This window comes from Zingiber officinale, chromosome 7A (genome assembly GCF_018446385.1).
Source record: "Zingiber officinale cultivar Zhangliang chromosome 7A, Zo_v1.1, whole genome shotgun sequence".
NCBI classification, from domain to species: Eukaryota; Viridiplantae; Streptophyta; class Magnoliopsida; order Zingiberales; family Zingiberaceae; genus Zingiber; species Zingiber officinale.
The window spans coordinates 106685161-106705163 of NC_055998.1; the positions used below are offsets into that span (position 1 = coordinate 106685161).

At 43.8% G+C, this 20003-nt stretch overlaps 1 protein-coding gene across 1 annotated transcript; it reads right to left on the bottom strand.

Moving 5' to 3' along the window:
* Positions 1–381: 381 nt before the first annotated feature.
* Positions 382–19932, bottom strand: LOC122001958 (GDSL esterase/lipase At5g55050-like). Its single transcript, XM_042556953.1, has 5 exons — positions 19443–19932; positions 1517–1647; positions 1190–1423; positions 850–1099; positions 382–767 (listed from the first exon to the last, which is right to left on the bottom strand). The coding sequence occupies exons 1-5, from the start codon at positions 19708–19710 to the stop codon at positions 544–546; spliced, it is 1107 nt and encodes a 368-aa protein (XP_042412887.1). The 5' UTR covers positions 19711–19932; the 3' UTR covers positions 382–543.
* Between the last annotated feature and the right edge of the window lie 71 nt (positions 19933–20003).

Sequence of the window (20003 nt, forward strand, 5' to 3'; positions counted from 1 at the left end):
ACCAGTTCCCCTTTTAAGCAAGGGACTACATTAGAAGAGCAATTAGAAGACTTTGATGTACCATCAATTTACACCTCACGATCTGAGTTTGTCTTATCAAGGCTGAGATTTGTGACTATAAATAAGAGAGCCAGAGAATCTTAAAAGAGAAAACTCTCATACTACAATCCTCTAATGTTAATTAACTAGTATTTTCATGTTCCTAAGTTCTCTCAATTTCTTGAAAGAGCTTGAGTTGTGGTAGGGTTGAACGTGGGGGCAAAAAAAAAACTTATTGCTTGTAGAAGATTAAGCTGTGGAAGCCGGCGACGAGCAGAGGTGACATAGACTGACTGTTCTATAGTGCAAGAAGATCAGGCAGGGATAGCGATACCAGACACATAATAAAGAGGGGCATTTCTGCTATAGAATTCTCGGTACATTAAACTAACACGCAAATATCGTCGGGGAGGTAGCACTACAGAAGCCAAGCAAAGGGCAAGGCTCATCAACCCAGTCAGTTTTTCAACTCCTAATAGAAACGCAAGGCGCGTTGCCGTCGTCTTAATTCTGTTCCACTAACTGCTTGAAGTTGATGGGAGTAGCAAACTGTTGCGAGCCCTGGTAAATGGCCACTCCTGCTAGCTTTGAGATCGCATGTGTCGGATGCAGCAAGTCCCAGAACAGGTAGAGATGCCGCTCGGAGCAATAGGTTGCATTAGGAATGCACCCTGATTGCCCATTCAATTTCCCTGCTCCACAGCATGCACTCTTCACTTCCTTGTAACCTGAACAAGCAATCAACACATTTAGGTGCAAGCCTACACCCTGATTAAAGAATCTCGCTTCACAGATAAATTTTGTGGTTACCAAGGGCATTAGGGTCTCTGATGATCCCCCAGACGACAGCGTAAGAACTACCGATGGAGTATTTCATCCCTTGCAATTGGGAACTTAGACTCTGCATCTGTGATTTCAGAGCAGTGTTGAAACCCAGAGCCAATTCATTCAAAATGTCGATGCAAGCACCTGCTGGGTGTAGGCTTCTTGTATATGGGCAACATCCAATAGGAGCTACATCGACTATCCCAAATTTCCTTGCTCCAAGACCATATAGTGCCTGCCATAATAGTTTCAAGAACTCGAATATCCATTAGTATTTGTTTATTTGCGAGAATAATTGGATGTACAAAAAAAAGGAAATTTTAACCTTTATATGAGACTCATAAGTTGAGGCAAGAGTAGCAATAAAGGAGTCGATCTCAGTTCTGTTCGGGGTGTTGTTTTTGGTGAAGAAGGCAAATATGTCATTCCCTCCAGAGCTGATGAGGAAGATGGACTTGGAGAGCAACTGGTAAGTGCGGTCAGTGGCAATGTATGTCATAATACTCGTTTGCAGTATGGAGAAGTATTGTATTTGTTTTGTCATGGTGATGGTGCTCCCCTAAAACATTTTTCAGAAACACATGATCTTTGAAAAGAATTCACATACACATCTTGAAAATGAGAAATGATAAAAGACATGGATTTTGCTTACAGTTGAGTCGAGAATTCCTGATCCTCCAGAAGCAAAATTTGCACCTGCCAAACCTTTGAGGACTTGGTGATTGGTCTTGTTTGCGAGGGAAAGGTAAGGTGGAGGGCTCCTCCTGAAGCCCATGTGGGAAGCTGAATATCGATTAAACAATTAGAGAATTAGAAGAGACGGGTCGATAACTACTGAGATTGTTACCTGTAAAGTATACCATGTGTGCTCATTAACCATGCAACATGCTCACAAGAATTCATGTTCACTGACAACCTGAATATCCTAGTTGTTGCATTGCTTTTTGTCCAACTTAGGACTCAGAGATATGATTGGATTGGACGTATACAGTATAGTGCAGATGCCGAATACCACACTACTTCCAAAATAAGAAATTAGAATAAAATCAATTTTGTGGCTTTTCTTTCCGTCAGAGATAAAAATTGAGACTTGAGACAGTTAAACAATTGAAGTTCTGGATTAAACTCAAAAGCTCCCATTACTTAACATTAAAATTTCAAATTTGAAATTAATTTTAAAGTGTTTTATCAATAGATTTACAAGCTTTTAAAAATATTTTAATTAATTTAATTGGATAAGCTTCATCCAAATATCTTATCCAACCCTTTGATAAGTAAATCTGATGCGGTGGTAAGGAGAGGTCCCACCCCACGAAAGATAGCTGCCACGGTGGAAGTCAAAGTCAAGGCGGTCAACGCTCAGATATCATCGGCCGGTCGGGTGATGATGCCCCGATCGGGAGGAGAAGGTTCTGGTCCAATCCCGCCTTTGACACGGGGAGGTGTCAAATGACCGACGCTCAATGGAGTATTGGACGCCGAACAGAGGAGAAGACGGTGTGCAGAAACTGGACCGAGCAGCTACCCCGCTCGGCCAGGAAGCAAGACTCGACATTGGCACAGTGGAGTTCTGGCCGAGAAGGCGTGACACTGGCACAGTGGTGTTCCGACCGAGCGGGCGTGACACAAGCACAGTGGCGTTTCGACCGAGTAGATGCGACACATGCAAAATCCTGGCCGAGCGGGCGGTATACAAGAACAGCGAAGTCCCGATCGAGCGGCTATCCCACTCAGCCTAGCAACTACCTCGCTGTGTTATCTCTCGACATCCTTTTGGGAGTTAGTTCCGCTGACGTCGAGCATGGCCAACCAGAAGATCGTACATGGAAGCTTCCACTGTCACATCAGAGATATGCTCAGCCTGTTAAGGTATTGTGTCAGGGACACTTTACTAATAAGTCTTTTCAGGGAAAACTTTGGGAAGCGTGCTCGCTTTGGGGAGCGTGCACGCGCGCTACAGGAGCTCTATATAAAGGGGGGTCCAAGTATCGGCGGAGGTATGCAATAGACACTATTCGTGCCACACTGTTCATTCTTGTTGTTGCTCCGCCTTCTACTTCATCGTCGATGACTCACTTGAACGTCGGAGGGCCAACGTCGGGTACCCCTTCCCTGGCTCGGCACTGACGTCATCTATGTTGCAGGGTGGAGCGGAGTCTACAAGCGGTCAGCGGGAGCGCCACATCCCCATCTTTCCATTTCATCGACTTTCAGACAAGATTATATTTGGCGTCGTCTGTTGGAACTTAACCTGCATCCGAGTTGAGAAGATGGAGGATGCTGAATGACTCACCACCGTGACGCTCACCAAAGAGGAGCTCGACATGCTCGTTCAAGCCCGAGCGGCGAAGATGTTCGAGCAGCAGCAACAGCAGGCACTAGCCGATTGGCAAGTGCAGCAGCCAGCGACGTCGGCAGCAGGAGGGCGAGCGGGATTAGAAGATTGACTGGAACAAGTTTCCATATGGGGGCAGAACAAAGGGTCGACCGGCACGCAGGGGAAAGCGCCGCCCACACCCATCCCCTTTCACCGCGCCTTGTTCCAAACCCCCTCAGAAATAGCCTAGGCGAACTAGGAACGAGGATCATCCTCGGACGACGCTCCCGTTTGGGATGTGCGAAAAGGAAAGACACCCAGAAGTCATGCTTTGCCCGAACGGATCAACCTGCAGTTCTCTAAGTGTTAGGATCTTAGATGGCTAGAGGGGGGGTGAATAGCCCCTTAAAAAAAACTTGTACAAAGATGTCTACAAAAAACTTATTAGCACAGCGGAAATAGGAAACTAAAACGAAAGGAAACAAACACACTAACACACAGATTTATGAGGTTCGGGGATAACTTGCCCCTACTCCTTAGCGTGTCCGTAAGGTGGACGACTCCTTGATCTTCGGTAGATCGCACCCCGATAAAATTCCGGCTAGAGATCCTCCTTCTTGGTGGAGTAACCTCTCCACAAAGTCTCAAGAAAAATATATGTTAAAGCACGAGACTTACAGAGCTCGGTGGCAAAGAAGAATGAACGAATGCTTACAACCACGCGAGGATCAGTGGAAACATGAACTCACAGATCGCAGTTTCTCACCCGAGAGCTCAAGAACAAAGCACACCTCAACGATCAACAGTTTCTATCACTTTCTCTTACTTGCTTGTTCTTTTCTCTCGTTGTTTACTGCTTCTTAAACCCCTGTTCTCCGCTGTCACGGATCGTGGTGAATCTACACAAAATCATCGCTGCAGCCAATCCTCTTCCTGGTCCTCTGAACTCACACCAATGAAATCACAGCCTTCACTGGTGTCTTCTGAGCTCGAATCAATCACCAAGAGTCAAGCGGATCGCAGCCAGATCTCACCAGTAGCCGTTGTTGCCTCAAATGCACCATGCGCCGCGAATCACAGCAGAAAGTTCATTTGTTGTATTCCTCTTATGAACTCAATTTGAAATTATGCTTGGAATGGTACCTGTAATCCTGCAAACTCAAAAGCTAACAGCACAGAGGGTTATATCACATAAATAAGGCAAAACAAATGCAGTGGAGGAATCGCAGAAACAACGAACGAACCAGCTTGTGTGTGGATCAGTCACCAGACCGATCTATGGACCGATCAGGACATATCCTGATCGGTCCACAGCTTGTCTGATCGGTCGTGGAGACCGATCAGACGGCAGGTGGATCGGTCTCCATGACCGATCCCGCCTTCTTCTCTTCGCAATCCATCTCCTGATCGGTCTACAGACCGATCAGATTACACTCAGTATGCTACTGAGTGTTTCCTAATCGGTCACCAGACCGATCAGGAAACTTAGTTTCACTGGATCGGTCTGCCGACCGATCCACTGTCTCATGTACCACTGGATCGGTCTGCCGACCGATCCAATGCACCATAGAATTTTCACTTAGTCCCTCTCTGACATAATCTGGAGAACAAACTACCAAGCCCTCTCCGACTTCGTCCGGTCCAGAGAACGAGCTACCGAGCCCTCTCTGACCTAGTCCGGAGAACGAGCTACCGAGCCCTCTCCGACTTCGTCAGGTCCAGAGAACGAGCTACCGAGCCCTCTCTGACCTAGTCCGGAGAACGAGCTACCGAGCCCTCTCCGACTTCGTCAGGTCCAGAGAACGAGCTACCGAGCCCTTTCTGACCTAATTCGGAGAACGAGCTACCGAGCCCTCTCTGACTTCGTCAGGTCCAGAGAACGAGCTACCGAGCCCTCTCTGACCTAATTCGGAGAACGAGCTACCAAGCCCTCTCCGACCTAGTCAGGTCCAGAGAACGAGCTACCGAGCCCTCTCTGACCTAGTCCGGAGAACGAGCTACCGAACCCTCTCCGACTCCGTCAGGTCCAGAGAACGAGCTACCGAGCCCTCTCCGACTTCGCGTGCCAAGTTTCCAACTTGGACTTTTCCTTCCACTTGATCAACCTTGATCATTAATCAAACCGAGTTTAATTAACATCTGATACAAACTTAAATCCGTGTCAACATCAAAACAACAGCCAGGTCAGACTGTATCAACAATCTCCCCCTTTTGGTTTTTTGACAACACGATTTAAGTTTAGATCAGAAATGTTCTTATTTTATAATTTTAGGGGAATCAAGATCCTCCCCCTAAGATGAATATACCATGATGTAAGGAAGTCAATAACGAGAATCAAGATCCTCCCCGTTATCTTCTCCCCTAAAATCAAACCTTCATACATCTCTAAACTTAGATATCTCTCCCCCTTTGTCAAACACCGAAAAGGTGCGAATGGGGTGATAAGACTCAAAAGACTCCCCCTTAACCCATACTGTCTTTTCTTAATGCACCTAGAGTTCCCTCGAAATGTATTATATGACAGTAAGAGATAAAATACAATCAAGTCATGTCATAGAAACAGCATATGAATATGAACTGAAGCATAAAGAAAAGCAAGAAATAGACAAATGAATAGTAAAAATATATGAGTAGCATAAGTATCCAGGTCAGACAAAGATATCCAACAAGTAGCATCCAAAATACAGACAGGCAAAGTGACACACAGAATGTATCAATCAATATCCTCAACATGAGGAAACTCATCATCATCCGCGGGAGGCTCGTAACCCTGAGGCGGCATGCTGGAGCTCGAAGGTGGATGGTCCGAGTAATGCTGTGGAGGTGGGTAGTTGGCCATCCAGCCCAGAAGCAGCTGCTGCGTCACCAGCTGCTGACTTCGTAGATCATCGTAGCGCTGGTCGATCCGAACGCGCAGTCCATGGAGCTCAACAGCCAGCAGCTCATCGTGTCGATCAAAGCGACTCTCCAGCTCGGCGATCTGCCAGCGCAGATCAGGATCGGCCTCTCCATCGTCAGCAGCAGGAGGAGCAGCAACAGGAGCAACCTGTCGTGGAGGTCCCCGTGGTAACTCACCTAGAGCTCTCTCATCCTTCCACCGAACATCCCCATTTTGTCCTATGATTCCAGACTTGGAAAATGCCTGCTTCCCAAGCCGGCAATCCTGTCTGACCATCTTCACTATCCTACCCTTAGACACATCTATCTGAAGGGTCTCGAGCCAATCGGTAATTATATGCCCATAAGGCATATAAACGGTGGAGCTGCTAGGCTGAGAATAGGAGATGATCGAAGAATAGATGCTGGACATAATGTCAAAGTCGAGACGCCGACGCAAACCATAAAGCATAAGACAATGATATGGTCGGATCTCAGATAATGGTTTAGATGTGATAGGTAGAAGGCAGTTCGTGACAATCTTAAAAAGAATGTAGTCTTGAGGAGATAATCTCAAGGCTGCAAAAGTAGGGAAGTCAACATCTAGCTCATCTAGTCCATCCGGTCTAGGGTGTCCGAAGAAATACTCATAGATGGAATCAGGTGAGACATCAAGTGAAGGAGGTAATGACTCTGGTAAATCAGGATAGATGGGAAAAAGATCTCCTGAACACATCCGACAACCTAGATACCCAAAGAATTCTCTGATGGAGAAATCGATAGTTCTTTTAGCGACTCGGGTTTTATAAACACCATCACCGTTCTGATGAAGATTGTTATAGAATTCAGAGACTAGATCATAGTTGATGTCCCTCTCTAGGTAGACTACCGAGTCAAGGTTATAATAGGCTAGGGTTTCGGATACAGAAGGACAAAATTCATCCATGTACTTTCGATCCACAGATCGACATGGAAGCAGCTTGAATGTCCTCTGTTGAAATGCTTGCTCAAACTGGCGGTTAGGGAACCTTGACGAAGAGGAAGGTTGAGGTCGGGAGGGTGCCTAGGACTTGGATTTCTCAAGTGACTTAGATTTAGAGGTCCCTTCACCCACTACTTTCTTTCTAAGGTTTAACAAAGTGGTAAAATGGGGCAATGAGTGAGCACCGGAGCCACCAGCACAACAAAAACATATATGGTTAGAAATGAAACCGAACTGCCAACGTTCTAGAGAGGTAGAGAGTTACCTTAGTGCCATTGAACTTTTGGCTAGAGTTTCGGAGAACTAGAGCTTCAGCTAGGGTTCGGCTAGAGGTCCGCGTGCAACGAGAAGAGGAGTGAGGTGAGGGAAGGAGTCGGCTAGGGTTCCGCGTGAAAGAAGAAAAGAAGGGATCGGGAAGTTTTAATGGTTTACTGATGGGTATACAGTTGATGAAATGATCGGACGGCTGTCCGATCAGGAGAAATCCTGACCGATCATGGAACGTCCTGATCGGTCAAGGAGTGTTTAGAGCCTCCTGATCGGTCGTGGAGACCGATCAGGGAGCCTCCTGATCGGTCCCCGGACCAATCAGAGGTGGATCAGCGTGCCAAGCCTCCTGATCGGTCGTGGAGACCGATCAGGGAAGCTCCTGATCGGTCCCCGGACCGATCAGAAGTCGACCAGTAACTGCTGATACGTGCCAAAACCACTGATCGGTCTGCAGACCGATCAGATATCGAAGAACTCTCCTGATCGGTCGTAGAGACCGATCAGATATTATCCCGATCGGTCCCTGGACCAATCAGTATCTGATAATCAGTGATTTCAAATTTCAGCAATTTCAGTAACTGAAATTTTGCGCCGTTGTCTATCGAGAATTCTGAAAAGTTCAGAACTCAAGAACTCAGAACCTCCCAAGTTCATAACCTAGAACCTAAGAGTCAACACCCACAAATATATTCAAAAAATGAGCTCTTACGGTCTGAGCTTGTTTAGAGCCCGAAAGTTTCAGACTTTAAAACCAAAAACTCAGACATTTGGAATCTTAGAATTCCAATCTCAGAAAACCTTATAAAACTATTACCTATAGTGAACCAAGGTGTTAATTAAGACTTAGTATTGTTATGATCAGTTTCAATTTTTTTTTTTTTTTTTTTTTAAATATATTCAAATTGCTATTACTTCCTTTAACAACCTATCTTATTATCAAACAAGATCATAAAATGAATCAAACAACAATATCAATCAACACATCAACCAACCACCATAATTGGATAATTTCTAGACAAAAGTCCAACCAAGATTCCTTGGTTGGAATATATGAGTAAGATCTAGGAACCAAATACACATGAATTATGTAATGGTCTTCCCCATACTCAATTTATGTCTCTTCAACCTAATTATTCAAGGGATGCATGATACATTTTGAATAATTTGGTTGATCCTAGCATCTCACCCCATTTCTAGCAACCAAAAATATTTTGTTAAACCTTATAGTTTGTGTGAGATGTTCCCAAGTTGCCCAAATTAATTTTCCAATTTCTCTTGTCATTTTAATGGTCCTTATTGATCGTGATGTGGTCAAAATGACTTATTGAGCCAAACACATTCCCAATTCTCTCCTTAAATGACTAAATTCATTTTCCGGAAGAGGTTTGGTGAAAATATCGGCCAGGTTTGACTTTGACTCAACATATGTGAGTGCAATGTCTCCCCTAGCTACGTGATCTCTAATGAAGTGATGACGCACTTCAATGTGTTTGGTCCTAGAATGATGGACTGGATTTTTCGTTAGGTTTATTGTGCTAATGTTGTCACACAACACTTGCACTCCTTTATACGAAAGTCCATAATCTTCTAGAGTGTGAATCATCCACAACAATTGTGATACACTCTCTCCCATGGCAATATATTCAGCCTCGGTCGTGGAGAGAACAACACAATGTTGCTTCTGACTTGACCAACTAATCAACGATGAACCTAAAAATTGGCAACCCCCACTAGTGCTTTTCCGATCCAATTTGCATCCAGCATAATCGGAATCGGTATAGCCTATTAAATCAAAAGACTCCGTACGAGGGTACCACAGTCCTACTCTAATCGTGCCCTTGAGATATCTTAGAATTCTCTTAACTGCAGTTAAATGAGATTCTTTGGCACAAACTTGATATCTAGCGCACATGCCCACAGCAAAAAGTATGTCCGGTCGACTAGCTGTGAGATATAGAAGACTACCGATCATGCTTCTATATTGCGTTAGATCAACTGGTTTCCCACTCTCATCATTGTCAAGACGAGTATTTGTCGCCATTGGAGTGGATACTTCCTTAGAGTCACTCATGTTGAATTTTTTGAGCATCTCTTGAGTGTATTTCGTCTGATGGACATAAATTCCATCTCGAGTTTGTTTGATTTCAAGTCCAAGGAAGAATGTCAATTCTCCTACTAGACTCATCTCAAACTCACTTTCCATGTGAGAAATAAATTCATTCAAATAGCCCTTGTTATTTGAGCCACAAATTATGTCATCGACATACACTTGGGCTACAAAAATGTTTTCACCATCTCTACGCAGAAATAATGTTGGGTCTATTTGGCCTCTTACAAAGCCCTTTTCTAGCAAATATGTTGACAACCTTTCGTACCAAGCTCGTGGTGCTTGTTTAAGCCCATAAAGTGCTTTCTTGAGTTTGTACACGTGGTTTGGAGCTTCGGTATTCACAAACCCCGGTGGTTGTTCAACATAGACTTCTTCTTTAATAAAGCCATTTAAGAAGGCAGATTTAACATCCATTTGATAGAGCTTAAAATCTCTATGTGCAGCAAAAGCTAGCATCAAACGAATGGACTCTAATCGGGCCACGGGAGCATAAGTCTCATCATAATCGAGACCTTCGACTTGACTATAGCCCTTGGCTACAAGTCTTGCCTTGTTTCTTACAACTTCTCCCTTTTGATTTAACTTATTTTTGAAGACCCATTTAGTTCCAATAATGGTGGTCTTCTTAGGTCTAGGAACTAAGTCTCACACTTGGCTCCTTTCAAATTGACCTAACTCATCTTGCATAGCTATGATCCAATCAGGATCGCGCAATGCCTCATCAACTAATTTTGGTTCAATCTCTGAAATCAATGCGACTTCATTAGACTCATTTCTAAAGAATGACCTAGTCCTAACCCCTTGTTGGATGTCTCCCACAATTTGATCTTAGGGATGACTAGTGGCTATCCTAGATTGTCTTGGTGTTGGTGGTGCCTCATGAATGGTCTCACTAGGCACAGGCAAGGACTCAATATCAGGCAAAGGATCAGATTGAGTTCTTTGTTGCCTTTGCTCATCAACATCAGAGTCAACTTCGACTTGTTCTTCATTTTGATCATTCAAACTTAGATTTCTAAGTTCAAATTGAATTTCTCCTACATCCCTTGATTGATCATTTAAGTTAGGGATTTCTTCAAAAGCTACATCAGAGGACTCTTCAATCAATTTAGTCCTATTATTGTAGATTCGATATGCTTTGCTGGTGAGCGAGTACCCGACCAGTATCCCTTCATCAGCTTTGGCCGAAAATTTTCCAAGATGGTCCTTGGTGTTCAAAATAAACACCTTACAACCAAACACCCTAAGATGTTTAATTGTAGGGGATTTTCCAAACCAAAGTTCATGGGGAGTCTTTCCTAAAAACCTATGTATCAGGATTCGGTTTTGCACATAACAAGCTGTATTTACAGCTTCAGCCCATAAGTAACTCGGTAGTGAGTACTCATTGAGCATACTTCGTGCAGCCTCTTGTAAGACTCGGTTCTTTCTCTCCACAACCCCATTTTTCTGTGGGGTCCTTGGAGTAGAGAACTCATGCCTATATCCCTTTTCTTGACAGAATTCTAAAAACCTATGATTTTGAAATTCACCACCATGATCACTTCTAATGGTTTTAATTGTTGTTGATTTTTCATTTTCAGTTCTTCTACAAAAGGAAATAAAAATATCTATGGTTTGATCCTTAGTTTTCAAAAAGAAGGTCCATGTAAACCTAGTAAAGTCATCAATAATCACTAAACAGTATCTACTTCCATTTAATGAAATAACACTACTGCAATCAAACAAATCCATATGTAATAAGTCTAGGGCAGTAGTGGTACTTATAGTGCTTTTACCTTTATGAGGCGCTTTAGTTTGCTTACCCTTCTGACATGCATCACACAATTTGGTCTTTTGGTACTTGATGCTTGGTAAGCCTCGCATTAACCCTTTGTTGACCAGCTTCCGGATATTCTTCATGTTTACATGAGCCAACCTCCTATGCCAAAGCCACGATTCTTCTTCTTTTGACATGAAACACTTAGCAAGAGCATTAGTAGCACTTTTAAAAGAAACTTGATAAATGTTATCTACCCTTGTGCCTACTAGTACCGTGTCAAGTGTGTCAATGTTTTTGACTAGACATTGACTCGAATGAAACTCAATTTTGTAACCGGTATCACACAATTGACTGACACTTAGGAGATTAAAAGTCATCCCCTTGACTAGAAGGACATTCTTGATTTGGAGGCATTCGGATATATGAATGTCTCCAACTCCTATAACCTTAAGACTACCATTATTACCAAAAGACACATTACCTCTATTTTTGTTTTGAATGATAGAAAATAGTGACTTGTCCCCGGTAATGTGCTTGGAGCATCCACTATCAACAAACCAAGTTGATAGACGCTCCCCCTTTACCAATGCCTACAAGACACGAAAGATAGATGTTTTAGGTACTCAAATCTTGGGACCTAATGCATCTACAATGAAGGACTTAGGCACCCATGCCTTTGTTACCTTCTTCCTAGTCTCATGAACCCTAGAAACATGCAATCTATGAAATTGGGTTCTTGACACTAAAGAAATGAAGCTAGACTCCTTAGGTTGGTATCCTAATCCAGCCTTGTTGTAGACCGCCCTTTGGGCATTTAGAATCATGTCTAGGGTCTTAGAGCTAGTTGAGAATTTCTCAAGCATTTTCTTGAGTTTCTCAACCTCACCCTTCAAGGCCTTGTTCTCATCTTCAAGGAGCTCTAGATGTAGGTCATCAACCTCATCTTCCCTAAGAGCTCTCAAATTCTCTACTTCTTCTTTTAATGATTTATTTTCTGTTTTTGATTTTTTAAGCAAGGTAGACAAATGTGTAATAGTCTTATAACATTTTTCTAAGTGAGAAGAGGTTACCTCTTCATCATCCGAAGATGATGAAGCCGCGACTGAAGTGCTTGAGTCATCACTCTCGGACTCGGACTCCTCCCTTGCTATAAGTGTCAATTGCCGAGTACTCTTCTCCTTCTTCTCTTCCTCCTCCGATGAGCTTGAGGAAGATTCATCCCAAGTGGCCTTGAGAGCTTTCTTCTTCTTGGCTCTTTCCTCCTTCTTTTTGGCCCGTTCCTCCTTCTTGAGTTTTGGACACTCACTTCGGTAGTGGCCTTTCTTGCTACACTCATAGCAAGTAACGTTAGACTTATCAATATTTTGATCTACAGTCTTACCTTTGTATCTCCTGCTTCTTCTCATGATCCTCCTCACAAAATTTGCCATCTTGCTTGATGATGATCCACCTTCATCATCGGACTCGGAGGAGGATGAGGATGAAAGAATCTCTTTCTCCTTCTTCTTTCCTTTCTTTCTTCTCCCATCCTTGCTCTTTTCTCCTGCAACCAAAGCTATACCTTTCTCCTTTTGACCTTTGTTAGCAAGTTCATGAAGTTCCATTTCACAAAAGAATTCATCTAACTTTACAATGGAAAGATCCTTGGAAACCTTGTAGGCATCTACCATAGATGACCACAAGGCATTCCTTGGAAAGGATTTAAGAGCGTACCTTACTAGATCGCGATTCTCCACGCGTTCATCCACGGAATGTAGACCATTGATGATTTCTTTGAACCTCCCATGTAGTTCACTTACCGTTTCATTTTCCTTCATAGTGAGATTTTGTAGTTGATTCAAGAATAGGTCCCTCTTGGCTATCCGAGAATCACGAGTTCCTTCTTGGAGCTCGATAAGCTTGTTCCATAAATCTTTTGCACTCGAGAATGGACCTACCTTGACGAGTTGGTCCTTGGCAATCCCACATTGTAAGGTGACTACTGCCTTGGCATCGGCTTGCCCTTTACGAGTTTGTTCAGTAGACCACCTTGATGAATCGAGTTCTTTACCTTCTTCGTCCTTCGGTGGTGTGAAGCCTTCCTTGACCGAGAACCACATGGAGATATCAGTCTTGAGGTAATACTCCATGCGGCTCTTCCAATACTGGAAATCTGCTCCATCGAAGAAGGGTGGTCTGTTGGTGCTGAATCCTTCCTTCATGGTCATCTTCTTGCTCCTTAGGATGTTAGTCCAGTTGAAAGAGCACCAGGCTCTGATACCACTTGTTAGGATCTTAGATGGCTAGAGGGGGGGTGAATAGCCCCTTAAAAAAAACTTGTACAAAGATGTCTACAAAAAACTTGTTAGCACAGCGGAAATAGGAAACTAAAACGAAAGGAAACAAACACATTAACACACAGATTTACGAGGTTCGGGGATAACTTGCCCCTACTCCTCGGCGTGTCCGTAAGGTGGACGACTCCTTGATCTTCGGTAGATCGCACCCCGGTAAAATTCCGGCTAGAGATCCTCCTTCTCGGTGGAGTAACCTCTCCACAAAGTCTCAAGAAAAATATATGTTAAAGCACGAGACTTACAGAGCTCGGTGGCAAAGAAGAATGAACGAATGCTTACAACCACGCGAGGATCAGTGGAAACAGGAACTCACAGATCGCAGTTTCTCACCCGAGAGCTCAAGAACAAAGCACACCTCAACGATCAACAGTTTCTATCACTTTCTCTTACTTGCTTGTTCTTTTCTCTCGTTGTTTACTGCTTCTTAAACCCCTGTTCTCCGCTGTCACGGATCGTGGTGAATCTGCACAAAATCATCGCTGCAGCCAATCCTCTTCCTAGTCCTCTGAACTCACACCAATGAAATCACAGCCTTCACTGGTGTCTTCTGAGCTCGAATCAATCACCAAGAGTCAAGCGGATCGCAGCCAGATCTCACCAGTAGCCGTTGTTGCCTCAAATGCACCATGCGCCGCGAATCACAGCAGAAAGTTCATTTGTCGTATTCCTCTTATGAACTCAATTTGAAATTATGCTTGGAATGGTACCTGTAATCCTGCAAACTCAAAAGCTAACAGCACAGAAGGTTATATCACATAAATAAGGCAAAACAAATGCAGTGGAGGAATCGCAGAAACAACAAACGAACCAGCTTGTGTGTGGATCGGTCACCAGACCGATCCATGGACCGATCGGGACATATCTGATCGGCTGTCGATCGGTCGTGGAGCCGTCGGCGAGTGGATCGGTCGGCACCGATCCCTGCCTTCTCTCTTCGCACTACCATCTCCGATCGGTCTCCAAGGCCGATCGGTTTACCTCGATGTGCTCGGGTGTTCGTGATCGGTCTACGATCGGTTTACCTCGATGTGCTCTTGAGTGTTCACGATCGATCTACGCCGATCAGATTACACTCGATGCTCTTGAGTGTTTCTGATCGATGCGGTGACCGATCAGAAACTTTGGATCGATGCGGCCGATCCCATCTCATATATGGATCGGTCGCCGGACCGATCAGAAACTTTCCGGATCGGTGCCGACCGATCCCATCTCATGTACCCTTTGGATCGGTCTGCCGGCCGATCCAATGCACCATAAATTTTCACTTAGTCCCTCTCGACATAACGGAGAACAAACTGCAAGCCCTCTCGGGCCGTGGGTCGAGAACGAGCTGGGCCCTCTCGGCCTGAGTCAGGAGAACGAGCTCTGAGCCCTCTCCGACGTCGGTCCAGAGCGAGCTACCAAACCCTCTCGACCTGGTCGGAGGCAGGCTGAGCCCTCCCGACCGTCGGGTCCGGAGAGCGAGCTCAGGCCCTCTCTGACCTAATTCGGAGAACGAGCTACCAAGCCCTCTCCGACCTAGTCAGGTCCAGAGAACGAGCTACCGAGCCCTCTCTGACCTAGTCCAGAGAACGAGCTACCGAGCCCTCTCCGACTCCGTCAGGTCCAGAGAACGAGCTACCGAGCCCTCTCCGACTTCGCGTGCCAAGTTTCCAACTTGGACTTTTCCTTCCACTTGATCAACCTTGATCATTAATCAAACCGAGTTTAATTAACATCTGATACAAACTTAAATCCGTGTCAACATCAAAACAACAGCCAGGTCAGACTGTATCAACACTAAGGAGTTCTTGTGTGACCCTCTACCCAGGCACTATACCCCACTGCGATCGGGGAATATAATAGAACGACTGATCCAAATATCATCTAGATAAGTTTGATAACACGGCCACGCTGCACCAGCACATAGATGGGGTGAAGTACCGAATCTTTCTCACTACTTTCTCCGGCTCGGCGCAGCGCTGATTCCGAAGACTACCGGACGGATCAATACATAGCTTCAAGGACTTCCGATCTGCATTCCAACATCATTTTGCCAGCAACCGACGCTATCAGAAGACGAGCGTCAACCTCTTTGCCCTGAAGTAAGGATCGAAATAAGCGCTCCAAGTCTACATCAGGCATTTCAAACAAGTGGCCATGGATATCCCCTCGGTCTCATCCGAGACGATGATAAACGCCTTCACTCAAGGGTTGGTTGAAGGAGAATTCTTTCAGTCGCTCATCATGAAGCCGCCTAGGAGTTCGACCACCTGTTCAGGAAGACCAATGAATACATAAATGTGGAAGAAGCCCAGGTAGTGAGGAAGAAGGAAACGCCGGCCCGAGCAACGACCGTTGAACAACCACCAGCCGCCCAAAAGGCCAAGGGCAGAGAGAGCAAGGCTACACCCGGAGACTAGGACACATGTCGTGCAGCATGTGGCATCCAGTCGGCAGAAGACGACAAGAGGAAATGTATGGACGTCAATGTTTTACTCTTTTCATCAATCGATAACGCACAACACGCGCGACTGCTACAATTTAACACCGATCGACAGCCAACCGGTGCCGAGAGGATACCGTCGTCGATTTCCAACTCCCGATCGGCGACATAGACAACGATCTACAGAGCAACGAGAGGATGAAAGAACGGTGCTCGAGCGGCACCATCAGCACTAGTGGAGGGATGAAGACGAGGACGATAATAAAGCAGTTTTTCCAAGTATATGGGAAGACACGCCATGGGAAGAAGATCCTGACTTTGATACCAATGAACTTTCAACAAATATTGAAGACGAAGAAGAAGATCTAAGTTCTTACTTCTTAGGGCTCAGTAATCTGAAAACAGATTACCCTATTAATTCTCCAAGTTCGGTCCTACCCGAGGACGATAATCAACAACAACCACCATATTGGGATGATACTGACACTGATTCAGAGGAATATTGGCAACAAGTGGTAGAACAAGTAGAACAAATTGAAGAACAATTCTATACAACACAGACGAATAGCTTACCTGGGAGAATGAACACATTATAAGTTCATGAAGATACATCCTCGACAGAGGAGGGAGAACCAAATGATTGGCTACCATACATCAACCAGTCCCAAGCTCAGGAGAGCCCCCAATCAGAAAATGAAGATACTCAAGTAACAAAAGAAGCAACACATGTGGGAGCTGATTCTCTTGTAACAGAACAACTTGAAAGATTGGACTATCCAATACTACGGAGTATGATGCAGCAAGCAACTACTGAGAAAGTATTATCCAGTACAAGTGTCATATCCAGGTACAATCCCCCTCAAGAACCTCTTATGGGTCAAGTAAATTATCCCCCTGCGCAGGTAAATATGAGGACGAAACCACAAGAATCAACTACGGTTCTTAATGGCAAGTTTAAACCTCGAGGTTATAATTATCAGCCATGGACGCTACCATCAGCCCAGACGAACGATGGAGCTATTTTAATTCTACCTGAAGATATCGGGCAATATTCTGAAGTAATTTCTCGCTGGGAATCCATTACTAATAATTTGGTGAATCAAAAGACATGGCTGAACAATGCGCAAAAGGTACAATTTATTGAAAATATCTTAGGAGAAAACGAGAAAAGATGTGGATCCAATGGCGTATAATATTTCTAATCTAACCATCTCTCTTGAACATGACAGTTGCATTGCACAACTGGTATTTGAAAAAATTATGACCCCATCTATTATGGAAGTTGAAAATTTGGAAGAATCGACCAGAGCAACAGGATCTTTTGGCTCGACCACGGAAACTCAACCATCAACAAGTCAAGAACTGATACTTGCAGCAACAGGAAAATCTCTTATAAATCGTTTATATAATATGGAGGTAACTTTTCAAATTCCTGGAGTAGCTGATACAAAAGTACAAGCAATACTGGATACAGGAGCTACTACCTGTTGTATCTTAAGGATGCATTACCAAGAAATGCATTTGAAGAGATCAGCTATAAAGTAATCTTTTCCGGAATAAATTCTCAGCAAGAATCAATAAAGAAGATGAAGAATGGCTTCCCAGATTGCTTGTACCTTTGTATCAGCTACTCCAGGAATTTGAATAGTTACCTCCATATTATATAAACGATTTATAAGAGATTTTCCTGTTGCTGCAAGTATCAGTTCTTGACTAGTTGATGGTTGAGTTTCCGTGGTCGAGCCAAAAGATCCCGTTGCTCTGGTTGTTTCTTCCAAATTTTCGACTTCCATAATAAATGGGGTCATAATTTTTTCAACACATTTTACACTTCTTTATTGCCAACTCCCTATTGTATTTTTCATCCTTGTCAAATGTATGGTCACCTTGACCCCTTTAGACTTCAACCAATATCAAATAGCTAGTCACCTATTTGACCTATCAATCCTAACTTATCTTAATCATATTGCACACAACATGATTTCACCAACACTTGCCCAAACATATTGTTCAAACATTAAAACGCTACAATCACTTGTATGCACCAACATAGTTAGACCAACTTGATTAGACCACCCAACCCACCTAGCTCGATTGGCTTGCCTAGACCAATTAACCCGCCTAAATCAATTGACCTACCTAGGCAAGAGCAAAGGTGAAGAGTGGAGAATGGTTTACCGGTCTAGTTGAACAAATCAAACTAATCAAATTGATCTGCCTACTTGAATGAGGGTAGAGGATGTTGAGGGTTTCATTTATGTTATTGAGGGGTTCATGTCTATGTTTTTCATTCACCAAAAGGTCTTTTGCTTCTCATGAGTTTCCATCACACTGAACACTAGACAAATCTAATCACAAAACAGATATAGCCTAAGAATTGTCTGTCTCATACATAGATCTCCTATTTTAAAGGAATCTAACTCATTTTGAGAAAAGTTGAATTGCTTAGGGTTTATGGAGAGAACAACAGGCCATCCCACCTGTTCATTGTTGGTAGAGAGACCAACACTAATTGTATATCTTGAGGCATAGATCTGAACCATCTTATGAGGAAGGTATCTTGTGTAAGGATAAATTACTCATATCTAAGAATTCCTCCAACTCTTTCCCTTGTTGTATTATTATTATTATTATTATTATTATTATTATTATTATTGATGTTTCTTGCTTCGAAAGTCGAAGCTATCAATTTTCACTAGTAACAGATCCACAATAACTGCTTTCAAGTCAATGTAGAACAAGAAGAAGAACAAGCTGCTATATGTAAATTTCATTCTCATAGTAATTAGGTAGGACCTTTCTGAAAAGAATTTTCCAGTTTTATTTCCCCCTTTTTGCTTTACTTTGTGAAGAAGAGAACCATTAAAAAAAAGAAAAGTATTAAACTGATCACCCTGTGAGGAAAGGCAGGTGGATCCACTATGATAACTCATAACTACACACACACATGTAGTAATGCAGTGAGCATGTTGATAACTAAAGAATGTGAGCATATGATGAATATTCTATATCAATTACAGCCTGGTCCAAGCTAGAGGAATTGTTTTATGCAACTTTTCCAAAGTTACACTGCCAAACAGTAATCTGCTCAGTTATTTTATCCTCCGCCCATACTAATCCAGAGTGTTATGCTTTCATCACTAGACTAGAAGCGTGTATTCCTCTAATATTATTCTTAAACAACTCAAAACGTTCAGGAAGAAGTGATTTTAAGGCAATTTGGGGGTTTCAAAGAAGTCTGGATGCAAAGTTTCTATGAGTATTCTCTCAAGGGTTACAAGAAAAAGACTAAACTGGTGCGAATCTTGCGCTATCTAACAAACTGTCGTTGTTGGAGTGCCCTTTAAACTCTTTCACTTTAAAGCCTGTAACCCCTTTTGACCACTTTCATCATCTCAGCTCCCGTTCCATTAATTCCAGTATTTTACGTATGTACTCGGGATTGATAAATGAAGCATACTCTGAATTTAAATTTGAAGGGAAAGCCAGAGTAGGTTACCTAAGAAGTCGACTCCGTTGTAGCCATTGCTGAACCTCCCGGTGGGCCTGGAGTTGGGGAAGTCGATGCCATTGTGGGGGAAGTTGGCCTTGGCGTTGCTCCCGGCCAAGTAGTTGTTGTTGCCGACGTCGGCCGTGGAGTCGCCGAAGATGTAGACCGCCGGAACGTTGGCCGCCGCCGCCGCCGCCGCCGCAGCCGCCAACAGAGCTGAGAAGAGGAGGACAAGGTGGCGACACCGAAGGGGAAGAACTCTCACGGTGGAATCCATGTTTTGGCTGAGTGCTACTGCGTGGCAACGACTGGAGATAAGGCAATAAAGTGGAGCTAGCGAAAAGATAGATAGCAGGATGGTGGTGGCGTGGTGGATTTGCTTTAGGAGTTGGTGGAAGCAATTGTATCGACGTAATGGAGCTGCGCTGTTGGAATCTGCTTGGCAGATCCAGCACAGCTCGACAGGGAACACAGCTTCGGGAAGAACTGTGAATGTTATAATTACGATGAAGCTTCATGATTGTTTACTTTTTTACTTTTTACTTTTTACTTTTTACCCTATTTGGTTTT

What these genes read in the sequence shown, in the direction of transcription:
- LOC122001958 (XM_042556953.1), bottom strand. Translation starts at nt 19,710, where the DNA reads ATGGATTCCACCGTGAGAGTTCTTCCCCTTCGGTGTCGCCACCTTGTC. An exon ending in CAGGAATTCTCGACTCAACT is followed by an intron (nt 1,424 to 1,516) that starts GTAAGCAAAATC and finishes AAAATGTTTTAG; the next exon opens with GGGAGCACCATCACCATGAC. An exon ending in CTTATGAGTCTCATATAAAG is followed by an intron (nt 1,100 to 1,189) that starts GTTAAAATTTCC and finishes CTATTATGGCAG; the next exon opens with GCACTATATGGTCTTGGAGC.